Below are 21363 nucleotides of genomic sequence, written 5' to 3'. Positions count from 1 at the left end.
TCCTATTAAGAAATAAGCATTACTTAGTTTAATGCTTATTTCTGTCTTCGGTCTTTTCTTAACTACTTTTAATCATTTTTAAAAATTTTCACTGTTTTATCCTGTATTTTTCTTTTATGCTTTTATATGCATTTCTTTTGCTACTGTGTTTTAATGCCATTTAACATGCTACCATGTTGGTACTTCATCCGCCCTGTTACTTCATCTTACTCTGTTGTATGTTAAGCACTTTGGTACACCACTGGTTTTTAAATGTGCTATATAAATAAAGTTTTTTTTTGTTCAAGTTCAAGTTCAAGTTCAACTTTATTGTCACTTCAACCATATACAGTTTAAAAATACACAGTGAGGCGAAACAACGTTCCTCCAGGAACCAAGGTGCTACAAGACAAGTTAGTGCAAAAAAAATAATAATATATATAATATATCTAGTAATAATATTGTGCAAAAGAGCATTTACAGGTTGGTGTGTGCGATGGTTTGGTGGTGTAGGTCAGTGTGTTTGCGCTTGTGTTGGTTAGTCAGTCCAGTCTCAATGTTTTGAGGTATTTGAGTTAAGCTGAGTGATAATGTTAGTGAATGTGTGTGTGTGCGTGTTTATCAGTCAGTCCCTTTTTGCTGAGGAGACGGATGGCTTGTGGAAAAAAGCTGTTGCACAGTCTGGATGTGCGTGCCCGAATTCTTCGGTACCTTTTTCCAGATGGCAGGAGTGTAAAGAGTGTGTGAGAGGGGTGTGTCCGATCAGCCACAATGCTGGTGGCTTTGCGAATGCAGCGTGTGGTGTAGATGTCCTCAATAGAGGGTAGAGAGACCCCGATGATCTTCTCTGCTGTTCCCACTATCCGCTGTAGGGTCTTGCGGTCTGATATGGCACAGCTCCCAAACCAGACAGTGATGCAGCCGCTCAGGATGCTCTCAATAGTTCCTCTATAGAAGGTGGTCAGGATCGGTGGTGGAAGCCGGGCCTTTCTCAGTCTTCTCAGAAAGAAGAGACGCTGTTGGGCTTTCTTGTGCAGGGAGCTGGTGTTGAGGGACCAGCCGAGGTCCTTCTCCAGGTGTACGCCCAGGAATTTGGTGCTGTCAACGATCTCCACAGAGGAGCCGTTGATGCTCAGCGGTGAGTGGTCGCCTCGTGTCCTCCTAAAGTCAACAACCATCTCTTTTGTCTTGTCAACATTCAGAGACAGGTTGTTGTCCTTACACCAGTCCGTTAGTCTCTGCACTTCCTCTCTGTACGCTGACTCGTCGTTCTTGCTAATGAGACCCACCACGGTCGTGTCATCAGCGAATTTAATGATGTGATTTGAACTGTGTGTTGCTACACAGTCATGAGTCAGCAGTGTGAACAGCAGAGGACTGAGCACACAGCCTTGTGGGGCCCCAGTGCTCAGTGTGGTGGTGCTGGAGGTGCAGTTCCCGATCTGTACTGACTGAGGCCTTCCGGTCAGAAAGTCCAGGATCCAGTTGCAGAGGGAGGTGTTCAGGCCTAACAGGCTCAGCTTTCCGATCAGTTGTTGGGGGATGATCGTGTTAAATGCTGAGCTGAAATCTATGTACAGCATTCGGACGTGTGAGTCCTTCTTGTCCAAGTGTGTCAGGGCAAGATGGAGTGCAGTGGAGATGGCGTCGTCCGTTGAGCGGTTATGGCGGTATGCAAATTGCATTGGGTCCAGTGAGGGGGGCAGTGGGGTCTTGATGTGTCTCATGACGAGCCGTTCGAAGCACTTCATGATGGTGGGTGTAAGTGCGATAGGGCGGTAGTCATTGAGACAGGACACAGAAGACTTCTTGGGCACGGGGACGATGGTGGTGGCCTTGAAGCACGTGGGGACAACGGCACTGCTCAGAGAGATGTTGAAGATGTCGGTGAGAACATTTGCCAGCTGATCAGCACATTCTCTGAGCACTCTGCCTGGGATGTTGTCTGGTCCAGCAGCTTTACGTGGATTGACTCTGCGTAGAGTTTTCCTCACCTCAGCTGTAGTGAGACACAGGACCTGGTCGTTCGGAGGAGGGGTGGTCTTCCTCGCCGCCACGTCGTTCTGCCTGTCGAACCGAGCATAGAAGTTGTTAAGCACATCTGGGAGGGAGCCGTCACTGTCACAGGCAGGTGGTGTCGTCCTGTAGTTAGCGATGGCTTGTAAGCCCTGCCACATGCGTCGTGTGTCGCCGCTGTCCTTGAAGTGGTTGTGGATTCTCTGGGCGTGTGCGCGCTTCGCCTCTCTGATGGCCCGAGAAAGTTCAGCCCTCGCTCTTCTAAGCGCCACCTTATCTCCCTCTTTGAAGGCAGAGTCTCGGGTCCTTAGAAGTGCACGCACTTCCGCAGTAATCCACGGTTTCTGGTTGGGTCGTGAGATGATGATCTTGGAGACAGTGACGTCATCGGTGCACTTGTTGATATAGCTGGACACTGATGATGTGTACTCCTCCAAGTCAGTGAAGTCGCCGTAAGTTGCAGCCTCTCTAAACATGTTCCAGTCAGTGCTCTCAAAACAGTCCTGAAGAGCAGAGATGGCTCCTGCTGGCCAGGTTTTCACCTGCTTCAGAACCGGTTTTGATCGCCTGACGAGTGGTCTGTATGCTGGAATTAGCATAACAGAGATGTGGTCTGAGTAGCCGAGGTGGGGGCGGGGCTCTGCCCGATATGCGCCGGGGATGTTTGTGTAAACAAGATCCAGCGTGTTTTTTCCCCTCGTTGCAAAGTCCACATACTGATGGAATCTAGGAAGCACTGACTTGAGATTTGCATGGTTGAAGTCCCCAGTTGTTGTTATGAAAGTCTTGTTTGTTTGTTTCTGAGAACCTTTTGTTTGCTATTTTGGCTGTGCGCACCGTGACATTATCTACCTGAAAAGGGTCTAAAGCTGTGCTTAAGGCTGATCCTGTTGGAAACAGGGGAGTCACTTTTATGTCAGGCTCTGATTTCCCCTAAACTGGGAGTTAGGACTTTGTAGCCACTAACATCTTGCATGTATTTAAAGATTTGCGTAGACATTTACAAGTCTGATTACAGAAGGAACTGAATAAACATACTCAGATCTATATACACAGAGAGAGATTGAGAAACACAGACACAATACAGCTCCATAATAGAAGGCTTTTATTACCTGGGAGTCCACATAGATAAACAGCTGATATGTAGGCTTATCACAACACCTGCTGTTGTTAAAAACACCCAGCAGTACCTGTATGGCCTAAAGGACTGCCATCCTTTCCACTGAGAGCCTTCCGAAAGGTTGCTTTACCACCTGGTGCGAAAACTGCACAAGAAAGGACTGTATGACTGTTAAAAGATTGGTGTGCATGGGTCAACACCTTAGTGGTTTTAAGCTACCCTGCCTACATAAACTAAACTCACAGTGGTGCTTCAGACAGGTCCTGATAGTTTGCACAATACCCACTGAATTCACACAACAGCCTTTTATCATTGATGCCCTTTGGTTTAATAGGAATTCACAATTGACACTCCAGCTGACGAGCCAAAAGAACTACGAAAAAAAATCGTAGGTTTTTTGGCTACGAAAAACCTACCAACTGTACACTGCTGTCTACTGCTTTACATATTTTCCTTTGATTGACATTGTTTCATTTTTTTCATTAAAATAATAAACTAGTATTATTTATTTATTCATTTTAAACAATTTTAAATACACACATCTTACTCTCGTTCTCTTTTCTTTTCTTACTTCAATTTATAGTCATTGATTCACCATAATTCCAGTGTTTTTCATTGCAAACATCCCCATCTATAAGTACTTCAGTTTTAATAAGAAGAATGACATTGGCTCTTCTGTTCCTAGTAAAAATAAATTTGGTAATCATCTGCTAAAGGTTTTTCTGTTCCTGTGCTTTCATGGCAGTATTATTTAACACAGCATTTTCACCTTCTCCAGCTTGCTCTCATTTTTGTTGAGCTTTCTTATTGGATACTGGCATGCTCCTAATAATCCATTTCCCCTTCTTCTGTGACCATCAGTCATTTCCTTCTCCCTCATCTCCTTTACTGATTTTGCTAAGACGCTGGAAACAGTGGACTGTGGAAGCAAGAAAAAAGCTGGCCATGATGGCAGCCACAGAAACACAGATGCCAGAAAAGATGACAATGAGGTAGTCAGCGAGGGTGAGAATCCTATGGCACGGTCTGAAACTGTCTTCAGAAAGTAAACTCAGTGGTACCCGACGTCCATCCAGAGGCAGGGTGCAATCTATCCCTTCCAAACCTGAAAAAAAAAAACCCAAAACAAGTCAACCAGCTGACAGACAGACACTGAATTTTCTCAAAGTCAGCCAACAGCAGCTTGCCTTAACTATAAGGCTAAGTGGGTGTACAGACCAATGATGGCATTAAACCATGCCCACAATGTTGTACATGACCTAACACCTGAAATAGCTGACTGGTTATTTTAAAAGATATGTATGAAGTAATTGCATTCATGATTCACTTTAGTTTTATCAATATAGTGACAATTCACCAAATTTATCTCAGGACAATTTTGGAGGTCAATAAATGTTTAGTGTATGTTATTATATCATTATGTGATATTATATGAATTTTTCAGTTATTTAAGGGGTTCAACCAGACTATTGCATTAACTGTTTGGGAATTACAGCCATTTTTATACACAGTCCCCTATTTGCAGACCCTCAAAATTTTAAACATTAAGAGATGGTTTAGGTGACCCACTGAATTGGGGTGGAGAGTTTACTATTCTGCCATTGTGCTAGGTCTACACACTTTTCAGCATCACAAGGGCTGTCAAAAAGAAAGAAGGAATGGGCTAGTGCTGTTATTTGCATAACATTCACCTCCTCACTACGTACGACTCTGGATACTGTAGCTCCTGTGAAAACTAAGGTCTCTAATCAGAAGTACCTGACTCCGTGGTATAATTCTCAAACACGTACCCTAAAGCAGATGACTCGTAATCTGGAGAGGAAATGGCGTGTCACAAATTTAGAGGATCATCATTTAGCCTGGAGAAATAGTTTGCTGCTTTATAAGAAAGCCCTCCGCAAAGCCAGAACATCTTACTATTCATCACTGATTGAAGAAAATAAGAACAACCCCAGGTTTCTCTTCAGCACTGTAGCCAGGCTGACAAAAAGTCAGAGCTCTTTTGAGCCAACAATCACTTTAACGTTAACTAGTAATGACTTCATGAACTTCTTCACAAATAAAATTTTTATCATTTGAGAAAAAATTACCAGTGATCATCCCACAGATGTAATATTATCTACAGCTACTCTTAGTACCACTGATGTTAAGTTAGACTATTTTTCTCTAATTGATCTTTCTGAGTTAACTTCAATAATTACTTCCTCCAAACCATCAACGTGTCTTTTAGACCCCATTCCTACAAAACTGCTCAAAGAAGTCCTGCCATTAATTAATTCTTCGATCTTATATATGATCAACCTATCTCTAATAATCAGCTATGTACCACAGGCCTTCAAGCTAGCTGTAGTTAAACCTTTACTCAAAAAGCATCTCTAGACCCAGCAGTCTTAGCTAATTATAGGCCAATCTCCAACCTTCCTTTCATATCAAAAATCCTTGAAAGAGTAGTTGTCAAACAGCTAACAGATCATCTGCAGAGGAATGACTTATTTGAAGAGTTTCAGTCAGGTTTCAGAGCTCATCACAGCACAGAAACAGCTTTAGTAAAGGTTACAAATGATCTTCTTATGGCCTCTGACAGTGGACTCATCTCTGTGCTTGTCCTGCTAGACCTTAGTGCAGCATTCGATACTGTCGATCATAATATCCTATTAGAGCGATTAGAACATGCTGTAGGTATTACAGGTACTGCACTGCAGTGGTTTGTATCATATCTATCTAATAGACTCCAATTTGTTCATGTAAATGGAGAGTCCTTTTCACACACTGAGGTTAATTATGGAGTTCCACAGGGTTCAGTGCTAGGACCAATTCTGTTTACACTATACATGCTTCCCTTAGGCAGCATCATTAGAAGACATAGCATACATTTTCACTGCTATGCAGATGACACCCAGCTCTATCTGTCCATGAAGCCAGATAACACACACCAATTAGTTAAACTGCAGGAATGTCTTAAAGACATAAAGACCTGGATGGCCGCTAACTTTCTGCTTCTTAATTCAGATAAAACTGAGGTTATTGTACTCGGCCCTGAAAAGCTTAGAAATATGGTATCTAACCAGATTCTTACTCTGGATAGCATTACCTTGGCCTCCAGTAACGCTGTGAGGAACCTTGGAGTCATTTTTGACCAGGATATGTCCTTCAATGCACATATTAAATAAATATGTAAGACTGCTTTCTTCCATTTGCGCAACATCTCTAAAATTAGAAATATCCTGTCTCAGAGTGACGCTGAAAAACTAGTTCATGCATTTATTACTTCCAGGCTGGACTACTGTAATTCATTATTATCAGGATGTCCAAACAACTCGCTGAAAAGCCTTCCGCTAATCCAAAATGCTGCAGCAAGAGTACTGACAGGGACTAGAAAGAGAGAGCATATTTCTCCTGTTTTGGCTTCCCTTCATTGGCTTCCTGTTAAATCCAGAATTGAATTCAAAATCCTGCTCCTCACATACAAGGTCTTAAATAATCAGGCCCCATCTTATCTTAATGACCTTGTAGTACCATATCACCCTATTAGAGCACTTCGCTCTCGCTCTGCAGGCTTACTTGTTGTTCCTAGAGTATTTAAAAGTAGAATGGGAGGGAGAGCCTTCAGTTTTCAGGCCCCTCTTCTGTGGAACCAGCTTCCAGTTTGGATTCAGGAGACAGACACTATCTCTACTTTCAAGATTAGGCTTAAAACTTTCCTTTTTGCTAAAGCATATAGTTAGGGCTGGACCAGGTGACCCTGAATCCTCCCTTAGTTATGCTGCAATAGACATAGGCTGCCGGGGGATTCCCATGATGCATTGAGTTTTTCCTTTCCAGTCACCTTTCTCGCTCACTATGTATTAACAGACCTCTCTGCATTGAATCATATCTGTTATTAACCTCTGTCTCTCTTCCACAGCATGTCTTTTATCCTGTCTCTCACCCCAACCGTTCGCAGCAAATGGCTCCGCCCCTCCCTGAGCCTGGTTCTGCCGGAGGTTTCTTCCTGTTAAAAGGGAGTTTTTCCTTCCCACTGTTGCCAAAGTGCTTGCTCATAGGGGGTCATATGATTGTTGGGTTTTTCTCTGTATCTATGAAGCGCCTTGAGGCGACTTTTGTTGTGATTTGGCGCTATATAAATAAAATTGAATTGAATTGAACATAATACAACATTAACCAGGAACAAATCATCCAAAGAGAAGTAGCACAAGGGAGAAATATGAGGATGGACGGACAGAATACACAGAGGGTATGAGGGAAGCAGAAACAGGTGGGAAAACAGCTGACAAACTGAACATAATGCACACAGATCAAGGGTGTATAACAAATAAAACAGGAATTAACAAACACAGAGAACAACATTAATAAAACCAAAAGCCATACAAAAAGCCTCAGAGTCAAAACAAAACAGAAAAGAGTCCAGGGGCTTGGCCTGGAAAAGGAACTAAACTGTCACGGCTGGGGAGGCGAGCTGTGGGGTGTGGAGGAAGGAGGACCCAAGATGCAAGCAGTGGATGAAAATGCTTGTGAAGTTTATTTACAAGGTGGTGTAGTGGCAAACGAGCAGTGGGGCATGACAAAATAACTGAAGACACCTAAACTGGGAGAACTAAAATAACAGACCTGGGAGCATACGACAAAGGGATGAGGGGCAGACGAAGGGGAACCAGCACCAGGCAGGAGAACACACAGGGCTTAAATACACACACCAGTAATCAGGGGATGAGAGACAGGAGGGCAACACAGCTGGGAGGAATCAGAGCTGACGGGACAGGGGAAAGGTAAACTGAACACACTCACATCAGACAGAGACCTTCACAATAAAACAGGAAACTCAGACACGGGGAACCAAACAAGACACAGAACTAAACAGACAGAATCACAAACAGACGGGGTGACACCATAGACAGACAGAGACACAGACGCAGACTCAGAGGCAGATCGAATATAACACATAGAACTCAAACAATAATAATCATCATCATAATAAACTAGAAAATGATAATAAACTAAAAGCGCTGGGTCACCGACCCAGGACCATGACATAAACAAAGGGTACCAAAAAGTTCAGGAGGCTAACCGACTGGCCAGTGACAGAAATGGAAGGACCCTGGAGGTGGGAGCTGCAGTCTACCCAGCCATTACTCAGAGTTTCTATCTGATTCTAAGAACCATACCCAAGACATTGCATTCCTGTAAATTAATTACATGATGTGTGGCCAAATGTTTGTGCATGTAGGAAGTATTTCCCCTTTTTGCTGTGATCAGGGGTCGTTGCTCAACAAAAGTACTGTGTTACACATCACTTTTCTTAAAAAAAAAAAGCAGTACATTACCTAATTACTCGCTGTATAAAAGTAATTTGTTATACAATGTTATGGCATGGTGGTTAGCACTGTTGCCGCACAGCAAGAAGGTCCTGAGTTCAATTCTACCATCTGGCCGGGGTCTTTCTGTGCAGAGTTTGCATGTTCTCCCCGGGTACTCCAGCTTCCTCCCACAATCCAAAGACATGCAGTTAGTAGGGATAGGTTAATTGATCAATCTAAATTGCCCATAGGTGTGAATGTGAGTGCGAATGGTTGTCTGTGTCTCTATGTGTTAGCCCTGTGACAGACTGGCGACCTGTCCAGGGTGTACCTTTTGCTCTATGACAGCTGGGATAGCCCCCTGCAACCCTGGAAAGGATAAGCGGAAGTGAATAGATGGATGGATGTTATATACCTTTCCTGTTTCTATCCTGAAAGGCATTGTCTTATAATTACTAACCAATATACACCTTAGGCTACAGACCCACACACGCCAACACAAATCCCTATCTTTAATGAAGAAACTTAAAGAAGTCCAGTTGCTTTCCTTTCCAACTCCTTAGTGTACTTTCCCATCATGCGCTCATCCTTTTGTGTGATAAAAATAAAAGTACTGGCTATATCCACGATCTAGACCACTCCACTATTTTTCTCCTCTGGCACACAAACTGAAATCAGCTGATTGTAGAACAAGTGCAGGTAGAACTGATAAGAGGAATCGATAGGCAAGCAGAATAATGGGAACCAGTCCTGAGTTCTATCTAGAGATGGCACGATACCACTTTTTTATGTCCGATACCGATACCGATATCATAAATTTGAATATCTGCCGATACCGATATGAATCCGATATAGTGTTTTTTAATCAACAAAACTGTTTTTTAAATATCTTGCTGCATTTTGTATAAGTTCATACTCAAGTTTAAAACAACAACTACACTAAAGCTATTCTGTTATACCTGTATGCAAAAAAAATATTTCATAGTTCAGCAATACTGATCAATCTAATAAACTTAAACCTACACCATCCTCCCTATTCTGGTATTTTAAAGAGTACTTAGCATAAATATTAAGCAACCTAACTAATAGGGTTCCAACTCCCAGCAACAACAAAAATAAATAAATAAAAAATAGGGAACCACCCCTCACGCGCCACCTCATGATGCTTAATCGACGTAATCAACCTTAATTTGATGCAGTGTGAAAAAAAATGCACAGAAATCAATTCTTTTTCAAGAAATATTAAATAGATTCAACATCTTTCTTCAACAAAATTGCAGACTGCACAGATGGTACCTTCCCAAAGGAAAAAGTACTATAGCTTACTAGGGTATATTAGACTTAATAGTTACTATATACAGTAATTGACTTCTATTCATTTTACATCAAATTAAAACTTTGGGTGTCAGATAATTATTTATTAAAAGCTAGACATTTTAAATGAGAATAAGAAAGAAAAGTATGTCTTTGTGCCCCCTTTTCCCTGTTAATGCCCTATCGGCCCCCCTGGCTAAACTTTGCTAGATCCGCCCCTGCACAGTTACCAGCTTCAGCTACGTAGAAAAAGATCCTCGAGTAGAAAGTAATATTAAATACATTCTAACAACAGCTGATCAAGCTTAAACGTGCTGCTGTTGTTCAGCCGCTGGTTTCCTCTTTCTGGTGCAAAGTGGGCCAAAAGCAAACTAGAGACACGACTGGCAACAGAAAAGCCGATCAGCTGATCGTTAAGCAGTTTCATGATTGAAGTAGCAGCAAGAAGAGGCAGTCGCTCCATATATCGTTTGTTAAGCTTAACGCAGGAATGCTTTACAAACATTCAGAGATGGACTTACACACTTGCTTTACTTCTCTCGGGATAACTTTGTCGGAGATGAAATGCCGGGTTGCTAGCGAAGCTCCACATGCTATCCAGACCACCGACAGGTCCTGCATGCCACAGCCGCTCTATCACGTGATGCATACTGCTCCGACGTGCTAACGTTCTGAGGTGAGTTACGGCATGTTGCAAGTTTTGTGAGGTGCTTTCGTGATATTTAATGGATCGGATTACATTTTTTATTTTTCTCCGATATCCGATCCAGTAATTTAGGTCAGTATCAGACCGATACCGATACGTAATATCGGATCGGTCCATCTCTAGTTCTATCACAGCTTTCTTTGTAGCTAACATTTATGTTCAGGTCTATAATTAATGGTTTAAAATGGCTTCATAGAAAAAAGGAGCTTTATCATTGATTCATTGGATTGTGAGTAATAGAAATGGTTACTGGTTTAAAAAAAAGTTGCAGCATAATTGATTGATTGGTTGATTGATTGATTGCTTGATTGATTTATTGGTCGATCGATCGATCGATCGTGCTGCAACTTTTTTTTAGTTGCAGCATAACTGAAACTGTAGAACTGCTCTGAAGCAAATTAGGATTTTAAAGTATCAAAGTAAGAGAAGAGACAAAATATCCACTCAACTACACAGAACATGACTAAATTACAATAATGAGTTTAGTCACTCATTGTTTCTCATTACATGCTTATAAGTAATACTGTAACTGTTAACTATTGTTACATATTTTGTTTTATCAGAAAAAGCAACTGATGCTGAGCAATATTTATTTGTATTTATTTATATATAAATAACATTCAACTGAATTGAATTATTGTAGAGCTCTTTTAGTTTCTGCAAGCCATGTTTAACAAAAATGCTATTACACTGTGTGTGTGTGTCATACTAACAACTTAAAAATATTTTTTTAATGTGTTTAGAGAGGCAGTTCAATTTTATTCCTCTGATGCCATATTATTCCCAAATGTGTGTGTGTGTGTGTGTGTGTGTGTGTGTGTGTGTGTGTGTGTTGTGTGTGCGCGCGTGCCTGAATCACTGTAAGACCAGAGGAGGTTTTCCACATGAAAAGGGACTAAATGACCTTACTTGGTGTCACGTACAATTACAGCAGGCTCAACACTTGCTACAGTAGGCTGCTGTAATTCAGTGCTACCTGTGGTATCACCAGCCAAGAATAGGTGGCACAAGAGTACAAAGATATTTCTAGAGAAACTGAGTCCATCGGTTTTTGGGCAAGCACCATATTTTATAGTTTTCCTTCTGTACATGTCAAGGCTGGCTGAAGGAGAATCCAAATGCTGGACTTGAATGGAGAAAGTGTTTTTATTTACAGAGAAAACAGTGCCAACAATCCACAGTGTGTGTTCTTCCAATTCCCTGTGCCGTGATTCCTCTCCGTGATGCGTGGTAGTGTTTCGTCCTCCTCAGTGCCTGTGTTCAACAGTGTGCTGCTCCCTCCACACGTTTCCGTAATCACCCTGGAAACAAGAGATGCCACAATGAGTACCGTCCCATCCACCGGCCAACTAAACACGTTAAGCATTTCAACAAGAGAGCAATTGAAAACACGAGCTGCGTACTAACTGTATTTCTAGTTTAACAATCCTGCGCCGACTGCTGCGCCACAGCTCTCTTAAGTAGAGCTCCTTGATTTAGGCAGATCGGCAACAGGTGAGTGATTATCAGAGGTGTGGCTGGCTCCAAGGCAGGGACTCTCCAGGCCTGGTGGGGCAGCAAACCACAACAACACACACAAGGGAAATGAGGAACCAGGAGCAGATCACACCACAACCATAAATGATTAAGAAAGACGAATAAAACTATTCATTAAACTCAAAAATGACACATGATCCTCAGGTCACAGACCCAGGCCCATGACAGTACACCAACAAAGTAAAATTTAAATCAAAAATTTTGAAGTGAAACCTTTTAGCCCTAGTTCAGCCCTAGTTAAATACTAAACCGGTGGGACCCAAGTTGTCATGGTTTGTCGGCCCAGACTTAAACGCAGCACTCAGAGATGCAAGTAGCTGAAGGTGCTTCCTAGAGGTTGCTGTTGGCCACTCCAAAACAACCTGGATCTTTGCTGGGTCTGCTCTAATGTGTCCCTCCTCCACTATATGTCCTAGGAATGAGATGGTGTCATTGGTGCCAATGAGATGGTTTGTCTGGTCAGTCTCACACATAGGACTCAGAGATACAAGTTTAGTGAGTTTATTTACAGTGCAGGTGCAGATTGTGCAAAGTCTTTCAGAAGTTCTCAGTTCAAAATTCAGTAACACTTTATAACATGACCCGCGAATAAGGTAAAGGACACTCAAAAAAATAATTCATTGGATGAACGTAATTTTATCTTGCGACTTATATTCCATCTAAACCAGGGGTTGGCAACCTGCGGCCCTTTAGTCCTTATAGTGCGGCTCCGCATGGTTTGGGAAAATAAATTAGAAGTATTTCGCTGAAGTGTATTTTATTTATGTTAGCTCCTTTTTAACTTGTAGTTATAAATTGGAAGATTATTGTGATATTGAAATATAAAAATAAAATTATCTTCTATTATTTTTTCATTGCTCAAAATAAGCATCACACTCGCTGAAACCGGTATACCCGCCGAAACGCCGTGCATTTATTGAGACTTTCAACCCCAGGTAGGCCAATTATGGATCTTTGGATCCACATTATGTCAGCAACTATTCTCCACCGTGAACTATGTTAGAAACGCCTCACAGATGACAGCTTACAGTCCTGCGTAAAGATGAAAGTGACTTCGTACAGCCCCGATTTGCAGACGCTGTACGCAGAGGTTCAGGAGCAGAAGTCCCATTGTAAACATATCACGGCAGACCCGACGATGTTTGCATGAACACACTTTTTAGCATCTCTCTATTGACCACTTTTCACACACGGTTGCTGTATGCATACAGCCGGCTGTAGCTTTGCAGCTCACAGCCCGACACATACCAAGACCGGAAACTGGGTCCAAATGGCTCTTTGGGTGTTAAAGGTTGCTGACCCCTGATCTAAACAAATCATGTTATATTAATCCATCTTGATTGGCCTGTAAATGGCCTGTATTTATATAGCGCTTTACTAGTCCCTAAGGACCCCAAAGCGCTTTACATATCCAGTCATCCACCCATTCACACACACATTCACACACTGATTGTGTTGTTTCAACATGATACATGTTTGTAAGTGTAACATAATATTCACATTAACGTTCAATTAATTTGACTTTTATTCAGTTAACATGTTTGTACCAAGTTAGTCTAATTAAATTAATTTAAATTCATGTTATATTGTTTGAACAATGGCACATCAAAAGTCAGTCTTATTACATGAACTAGTAAATATGTCATGGTCCTGCGGCCATGACTCAGTGACTTTGTGTTTGTGTTCCTTATTGTTATTATTCTCTTTATTATTCTTGGGCTGTTTTGGGATGGTTTGTGTTTTGGGATTTTAGATACTGGGTTTTGGGTTTGTGCTCCCTCTATTGGTCCCTGGTGTTAGTGTTCCCCTGTCTCGTCAGGTTAATCAGGTCCAGCTGTGTCTCCCACCTGTGTGTGATTTCCCAGTGTCTCTTTGTGTACTTATAGTGTGTGTTTTCCTCTGCTCCTCGTCGCGTCGTCTGTGTTCATCCTCTGTGTTACCCTGCGTACTCTGCATTTCTCCGTGAATCCCCTGCGTGCTCTCCCTGCTGTTCTCCCTTCATGTTCAGGTTTGCCACTCCCTTTGTGTAGTTTCTCCCAGTTTAGTTCATCCTTAGTTCTGTTTGCCATCTCCACTTTATGTTCAGTATTGTCAATAAATCACCTTCACATCTGAGTAAGTGCTGCATCTGAGTCCTCCTTTCCACTCTTTACACGGCCGCTGCCCCGGACCGTGACAAAATATTTGTTTGTTACACCAATGTTAATCTTGTTGAATTAACAAGTGTAATTTATGTCTGTAGTACACACCAATTGTATTTCAGTTAGTGTTTGTATTGCTTATGTAAACATTACTTTTAACTCAATTAATGAAACATACATAAACGATAACTTGCAAAACCATCTCTTTTATTTTGCTTGAACATTCTTAAAACAGTTGGCAGGATCTCAGTTCAGCTCAGCTTTCTCCCCTTCAACCATCTCATACTAAACTTATTAGCTAACTTCATAGGAAGTTAAAAATTGCGCCCACACTTGGAATGGCTCAAAGCTAAGAGATCACTGAGCTCACTAGCTGAGTAAATAACAAGTACATTTAACTCAGATCTTTCTGAGTTAACTTCAATAATTACTTCCTCCAAACCATCAACGTGTCTTTTAAACCCCATTCCTACAAAACTGCTCAAAGAAGTCCTGCCATTAATTAATTCTTCGATCTTATATATGATCAACCTATCTCTAATAATCAGCTATGTACCACAGGCCTTCAAGCTAGCTGTAGTTAAACCTTTACTCAAAAAGCCATCTCTAGACCCAGTAGTCTTAGCTAATTATAGGCCAATCTCCAACCTTCCTTTCATATCAAAAGTCCTTGAAAGAGTAGTTGTCAAACAGCTAACAGATCATCTGCAGAGGAATGGTTTATTTGAAGAGTTTCAGTCAGGTTTCAGAGTTCATCACAGCACAGTGGTTTGTATCATATCTATCTAATAGACTCCAATTTGTTCATGTAAATGGAGAGTCCTCTTCACACACTGAGGTTAATTATGGAGTTCCACAGGGTTCAGTGCTAGGACCAATTCTGTTTACATTATACATGCTTCCCTTAGGCAGCATCATTAGAAGACATAGCATACATTTTCACTGCTATGCAGATGACATCCAGCTCTATCTGTCCATGAAGCCAGATAACACACACCAATTAGTTAAACTGCAGGAATGTCTTAAAGACATAAAGACCTGGATGGCCGCTAACTTTCTGCTTCTTAATTCAGATAAAACTGAGGTTATTGTACTCGGCCCTGAAAAGCTTAGAAATATGGTATCTAACCAGATTCTTACTCTGGATGGCATTACCTTGGCCTCCAGTAACGCTGTGAGGAACCTTGGAGTAATTTTTGACCAGGATATGTCCTTCAACGCACATATTAAACAAATATGTAAGACTGCGTTCTTCCATTTGCGCAACATCTCTAAAGTTAGAAATATCCTGTCTCAGAGTGACGCTGAAAAACTAGTTCATGCATTTATTACTTCCAGGCTGGACTACTGTAATTCATTATAATCAGGATGTCCAAAAAACTTACTGAAAAGCCTTCAGCTAATCCAAAATGCTGCAGCAAGAGTGCTGACAGGGACTAGAAAGAGAGAGCATATTTCTCCTGTTTTGGCTTCCCTTCATTGGCTTCCTGTTAAATCCAGAATTGAATTCAAAATCCTGCTCCTCACATACAAGGTCTTAAATAATCAGGCCCCATCTTATCTTAATGACCTTGTAGTACCATATCACCCTATTAGAGCACTTCGCTCTCGCTCTGCAGGCCTACTTGTTGTTCCTAGAGTATTTAAAAGTAGAATGGGAGGGAGAGCCTTCAGTTTTCAGGCCCCTCTTCTGTGGAACCAGCTTCCAGTTTGGATTCGGGAGACAGACACTATCTCTACTTTTATACTTTTAAGATTAGGCTTAAAACTTTCCTTTTTGCTAAAGCATATAGTTAGGGCTGGAACAGGTGACCCTGAATCCTCCCTTAGTCATGCTGCAATAGACGTAGGCTGCCGGGGGATTCCCATGATGCACTGAGTTTTTCCTTTCCAGTCACCTTTCTCACTCACTATGTGTTAATAGACCTCTCTGCATTGAATCATATCTGTTATTAACCTCTGTCTCTCTTCCACAGCATGTCTTTTATCCTGTCTTCCTTCTCTCACCCCAACCGTTCGCAGCAGATGGCCGCCCTTCCCTGAGCCTGGTTCTGCCGGAGGTTTCTTCCTGTTAAAAGGGAGTTTTTCCTTCCCACTGTCGCCAAAGTGCTTGCTCATAGGGGGTCATATGATTGTTGGGTTTTTCTCTATATCTATGAAGCGCCTTGAGGTGACTGTTGTTGTGATTTGGCGCTATATAAATAAAATTGAATTGAATTGAATTGAATTTAGAATCTTTTATTAACAGCAATGCATGTAGGAGACCACAGAACTTCCAGAGCAACCAAGACATGCTGACTGAAAGAAATAGTCTGTAGAATAGTTTGCCAACAAAAAATAATATCCCCAAAGCAACTTTGGTAAAATGTAGTAAAATATGCATTGCAAGCAAAAACATGAATTTTAACACAATTTAACATTCAACATTCAACATTCAAATTCAAATTCAAATTCAAATTTTATTTGTCACATACACAGTCATACACAGTACGATATGCAGTGAAATGCTTACACAACTGCTCGTGACCTAAAGAAAAATGAAAAGGCTATGAATAAGGAAATAAATATGAGAATTAAAAAGGGTAAATTTAACTGGGAAAGAATAAGATAAAATATATAAATTAAAGTTGAAAATAAAATAACTGTACAACAAAATACACAATACACAGTATAGAAATATATAAGATATAAACATCTTATATATATATATATATATGATATAATGTTATATAATATATAACATTACTATAATGTTTCTTGCATACATACATTAGTGCTCCATTTAATCAGGCTGTATCCATTAATGATAACTTTAGTCTATTTAACGTGTGGAGAAAACATTTAACAAGTTTGAGAAGAACTGCTCCACTCAAACAATTTGTGAAAACCTGTGGGTACATTTCCCTTTGTAACAATTGCCCAGCTTGCACAAATCAGTGTTTACACTGCAAGTGTATGAGACTTTAACTTATGAACCAACAATCTTTGTATAATGCCAACTGAGCAAACCACATAGTACTTATGAACATTTTATAACTTACAATTTTGAACTTTAAAAGGTAAACTCAAATTTGCATTGCAGAAATATGGAAAAATATCTGGCTTCCCTGAATCTGAAACCTCTGCCCATCTAGCTTCATGATAATCTTTTGCAAGACTTCAAAAGTGCATTTGAGCTCCGGTGGGTAGCTTAGGTTCAGACAGTATATCAGTCCAAATAACAGAGCACAAGCAATTGCAATGCTCCTCAAACCAGTGAAAATCTCCACACCTTCAATCAGGACACCGATGTTCTCTGGGTCATCTCCAGGCTCCACATCCTGCTGCTGTAGGACATACACTCCCATCACAGTTTGTTCCATGGCTTCAGTGTTGGCCTCAGTGTTCTGTGATGTGAAATATAATAATACATTTGTTTGAGTCTAGACATGCGGGGGAAAAAAAGGAATTCAGCAATCAGCGTGGATATGCTGATATCATATTTACCAAATTCTATGTCTCTGGTTTCACACCTCAGAAATTTGACATTAAACAAAACTAGGAAAAATTACAATACGTTTTTGTTGTACAGGGTGTCACATTTTGCTGTTTCATATATCAAAATTACCCCTGCATTAAATTACATAACACAGAACACCTTGTGAATGTAACTCACCGTATATTGCTTAACAAGTTTCTCGTGGTCTCGTAGTCACACAAGGACTTCAGGATGGATGCTCGTCTTGTATGTATTTTGTCATCCTAGGGAGAAAGGGAATCCATAATGACAATATTTAGCTTTCAGGCAGCAGTTTGAAAAAGGAATACTTAGTTTGGAAGGACCAAAAGGCAAGTACTCATATATCTCAACCAAATCAGACACAAAATGAGGCAACCAAACAGGTTTGTTTTTTCATTTTGATCAAGATTAACCATATGACTTTATCAATTACTTATTAACATAAGACTGACGCTTATATAATTCGTATAACAATATGAAAACAACTTAGGACTTTTGCCTACCATAAGTATAGATATTTTTACTCATAAAATTGGCATGTTATGGGCATAAAAAATTCTTAAACACAGGTCTAACCATTTTAGCACATACCTTGGAGATGGTCCCCATGATGTGTCTCATTTTTCTTCCAGCCCTTCACCTTTACCTCTAAAGATCTCCATCATGTGTAGTGTACAAGTCTAGCTCAGAAAGGAATGTAGATAGCAGCGGTAGTGTCGATATGCGCAAGAATTCCTTGTCAATCTGAAAAACATGAACATGACGCCAAAAAAACCAAAGAAAAAACTGATTAATAATAACAACAACAATACTACTAATACTACTACTACTAATAATAATAATATGTCAAACATATGAAACTTACCATGTATTGTTGAGGTGTAAGAATCTCAGAGCATGGGAATGTGGCTTTATTTTGAGACTTATTTCTGGGGAGAGAAATTATTTAATTAAAATACAATTATTACTCTTGATTAATTTGTGTTAATATCTACATACTGTGAAATGTGAAGACTGTTAGTCAGCCTTAATGCAGAGCACCAGAGAGCAGAGAAACTATGACCTGAACTAGGGGTGGGCGATATAAACGATATACGATATACGAAACAATATAAATTTGGCAAACGATAGAGATTTTGACTATACCGCTCTATCGTGATAGCGCATGTTGATGATGTCATCAAGCTGCGCCTGTTTTGGTCGAAAGCATCGCAGTGGCTAAAACCATTATCATCTGCAAATTATGCCGACAGTCATAGCAAAGAGATGAAGCACTTTTGAAATATGGAGAAAGCCAAAAATTGCGCTTCCTCCACTTCCGTAACATTGATACATTAATGTTGAATTCTCTCACAGCTGCTCTATTCCCATGTTGTTGCAGTATATTAATAACTAACCTTGTATTGTGGATGAATGATCTCAGTTGTTCTCCTGACTGAAGTTTGGCCCATGTATAGCATCCTGCTATGCGATTGCATTTGTCCCTAACCACCAGAATACCTCATGTTAACTTTTATCGAGTAGAAAAAAAGTTGGCGTTCATCCTCCAGCTTCACTGTGCTAATGTTATGCTAACATAGCTGTGTTGCTAGCAATCACGTAGCACAACATTATATACCAGGTAGTCCAACTTCAGTAACCCTGCAAACGCCACTGCTGTTTAGTTTTCTCTCTTCATTTATGTCGGAAGTGGTAGCAGAGCTGTACGTTTTAATTAGTTTCAAAGATCTCTCAGTCAGAACATGGTATGTCATTGTAACAGAGTCATAAATCACATTGTTATAATTACACAAAATGTGTTCTAAACCCCCAAACTGCTCCTTTTATACCTGACTTTTAGGACCTCCAAGCCTGTAGTTGTGTTCATTATCAGTTAGAGCCCCTCCTCATTCTTTTCTTCTTCTTCTTTGGTGCAATACTATAAATACAGTGTACCCCTTTTGCCTCTCCCCTTTTCCTACAATTCCCCTGTGGGAGAGGTGGGTGTCATTTCTTTCCAACACCCTGAAACACACATAATTCATATTTAGCCACCCTGATGTTTATGATTGCGATGTTAGTTCAGTTATTGTCATTATTAAGCCTGTTTTTGTAAGATGTTATAAGTGTGTAGTATGTGTGTATCATAAATGTGTTTTAGGCGCCATAAATGCTAGCATGAATATATACTCCTTGCTAGCTTGGGAGCTGTGGTGGGTTGAGCTAACCCTCTTCCCCACTGTTTGTATTTGGTCTAGGAGCTGGAGTGGGCAAATTATTTACTTGGAGGTCTTTCTTTCTTTTACCTTTTTTATCAGGTATGTCGGATTTCATGTTGTTGTTTTTGTTTTATCTTATGTCAAATATGTTACGTGTAAATGCATATTTTATGTTTAATGTAAAAATAAATGCCGCCCTTTTCCTACAATTCCCCTGTGGGAGAGGAGCTGGAGTGGGCAAATTATTTACTTGGAGGTCTTTCTTTCTTTTACCTTTTTTATCAGACACAACGCAGAATCACACTGGTTACATCATGTTTAGGTGGAAACTAGCGAGCTAACTTCCTGCTAACTTCTAACTCCGTTAAATTTAATAACTTCTGTTTTCATGGATGCCTGGATATTAAACTTAATTGTTACACCTGGTAAAGCAGCAACACTGATGATTTTATTAAAGATTAAAGAATTTAGACCGAATTTCTCAGTGTTCGTTTGACTTTGGGACCTGAAATGGACAGAGTTTTGGACACAGATTACTCCGCAAAGCTCCTCACTACGGCAACCGTAATGCTCTGACAATCCATCAAGCAGTGCGGCTTACCAAAGTTGTACTAAAACATTTTTTAACAGTTTTCTGCACGCCCAAATCGGTTCGAGATCAGTAAGCACAACCAGAATTCATACATAAGTGCATACACTCTCGATTTCTGAGAAAATTAAAGGATTTTAAGTGTGCTTTATAGTGTGGAAAATACGTTATACAGAAGAAAAGAATATATCGCGATATATATCGTTACCGCACATGCCTCAAATTATATCGCGTTATGAATTTTAGGCCATATCGTCCAGCCCTAACCCGAACAATGATCTACCTAAATCATTCTGAATTCAAAAAATAAGTGAAGATATTACAAAAAAAAGAAAATGCACATGCAATTATTGTGACAGATTTTCTCTTACTCCTTGTTGTTAAATCCGCAAAACACTGGTTTAGTTGAATTCAACCCTTCATCCATCCAGTTAATGCGGTCGTTCCCTTACTAAACTCCACTGACAAAAACAGCAATTTTAGGTACAGCATCATAAAAAAATCACCAAAACTGTTTCGGTCAGTCTTACCACTGCTACCAACAATCACCAACTTCGGTTAAGGAGAAAGTAACCCTTCATTCAAGGCGTTATATGCGAAGACATTACTCTATGCGGCTTTCCCGCCGACATGACGCGCTTCAAAGTTAGCTAACTCCAGAGAAAAAACAGTCCTAACCTTGCAGATAACCATGAAACACACCTCATTCAAAGTCGACAGACACAAAAACCGAACTTACCAAAATAGCCTCGTCAGTTTTTGCTCTGTTGCAACAATTAGCGACTCTGGTTAAGTTGGAAAAAAATTCAAATTCACCAACTTACATGTGAAAAGTGTTTGGCTCTACACACTCCCTGATATACAGTATAAAGCTCCTCTAAGTTACCACACTACATGGGTAAAACATTTAACAAATAGTATTTATATATATATAAATAAATATATAAAGAGATATGTGAATAACTTACCTT

The 21363-nt window shown here is 40.4% G+C and overlaps 1 protein-coding gene and 1 long non-coding RNA gene across 2 annotated transcripts in view; both read right to left on the bottom strand.

Annotated features, from left to right (window-relative positions):
- Window positions 1-3083: 3083 nt before the first annotated feature.
- The window catches only part of lrrc38a (leucine rich repeat containing 38a), a 37554-nt gene continuing 19274 nt past the window's right edge, over window positions 3084-21363 (bottom strand). Inside the window, exon 2 of the mRNA XM_004570914.3 lies at window positions 3084-4220. Coding sequence (XP_004570971.2) covers window positions 3973-4220 — 248 coding nt within the window. The 3' untranslated portion in view covers window positions 3084-3972. The remainder of the gene's footprint in view (window positions 4221-21363) is intronic.
- On the bottom strand, window positions 10150-19381 carry LOC143414224 (uncharacterized). The gene is made up of 6 exons (XR_013094721.1): window positions 18471-19381; window positions 18197-18349; window positions 17762-17847; window positions 17378-17492; window positions 11837-11974; window positions 10150-11730 (listed from the first exon to the last, which is right to left on the bottom strand). It is a non-coding gene; the product is annotated as an uncharacterized LOC143414224 (long non-coding RNA).

Source organism: Maylandia zebra, linkage group LG20 (assembly GCF_041146795.1).
Source record: "Maylandia zebra isolate NMK-2024a linkage group LG20, Mzebra_GT3a, whole genome shotgun sequence".
In the NCBI taxonomy this organism is placed as follows: Eukaryota; Metazoa; Chordata; class Actinopteri; order Cichliformes; family Cichlidae; genus Maylandia; species Maylandia zebra.
This window is presented reverse-complemented; position numbering and strand designations above follow the sequence as displayed.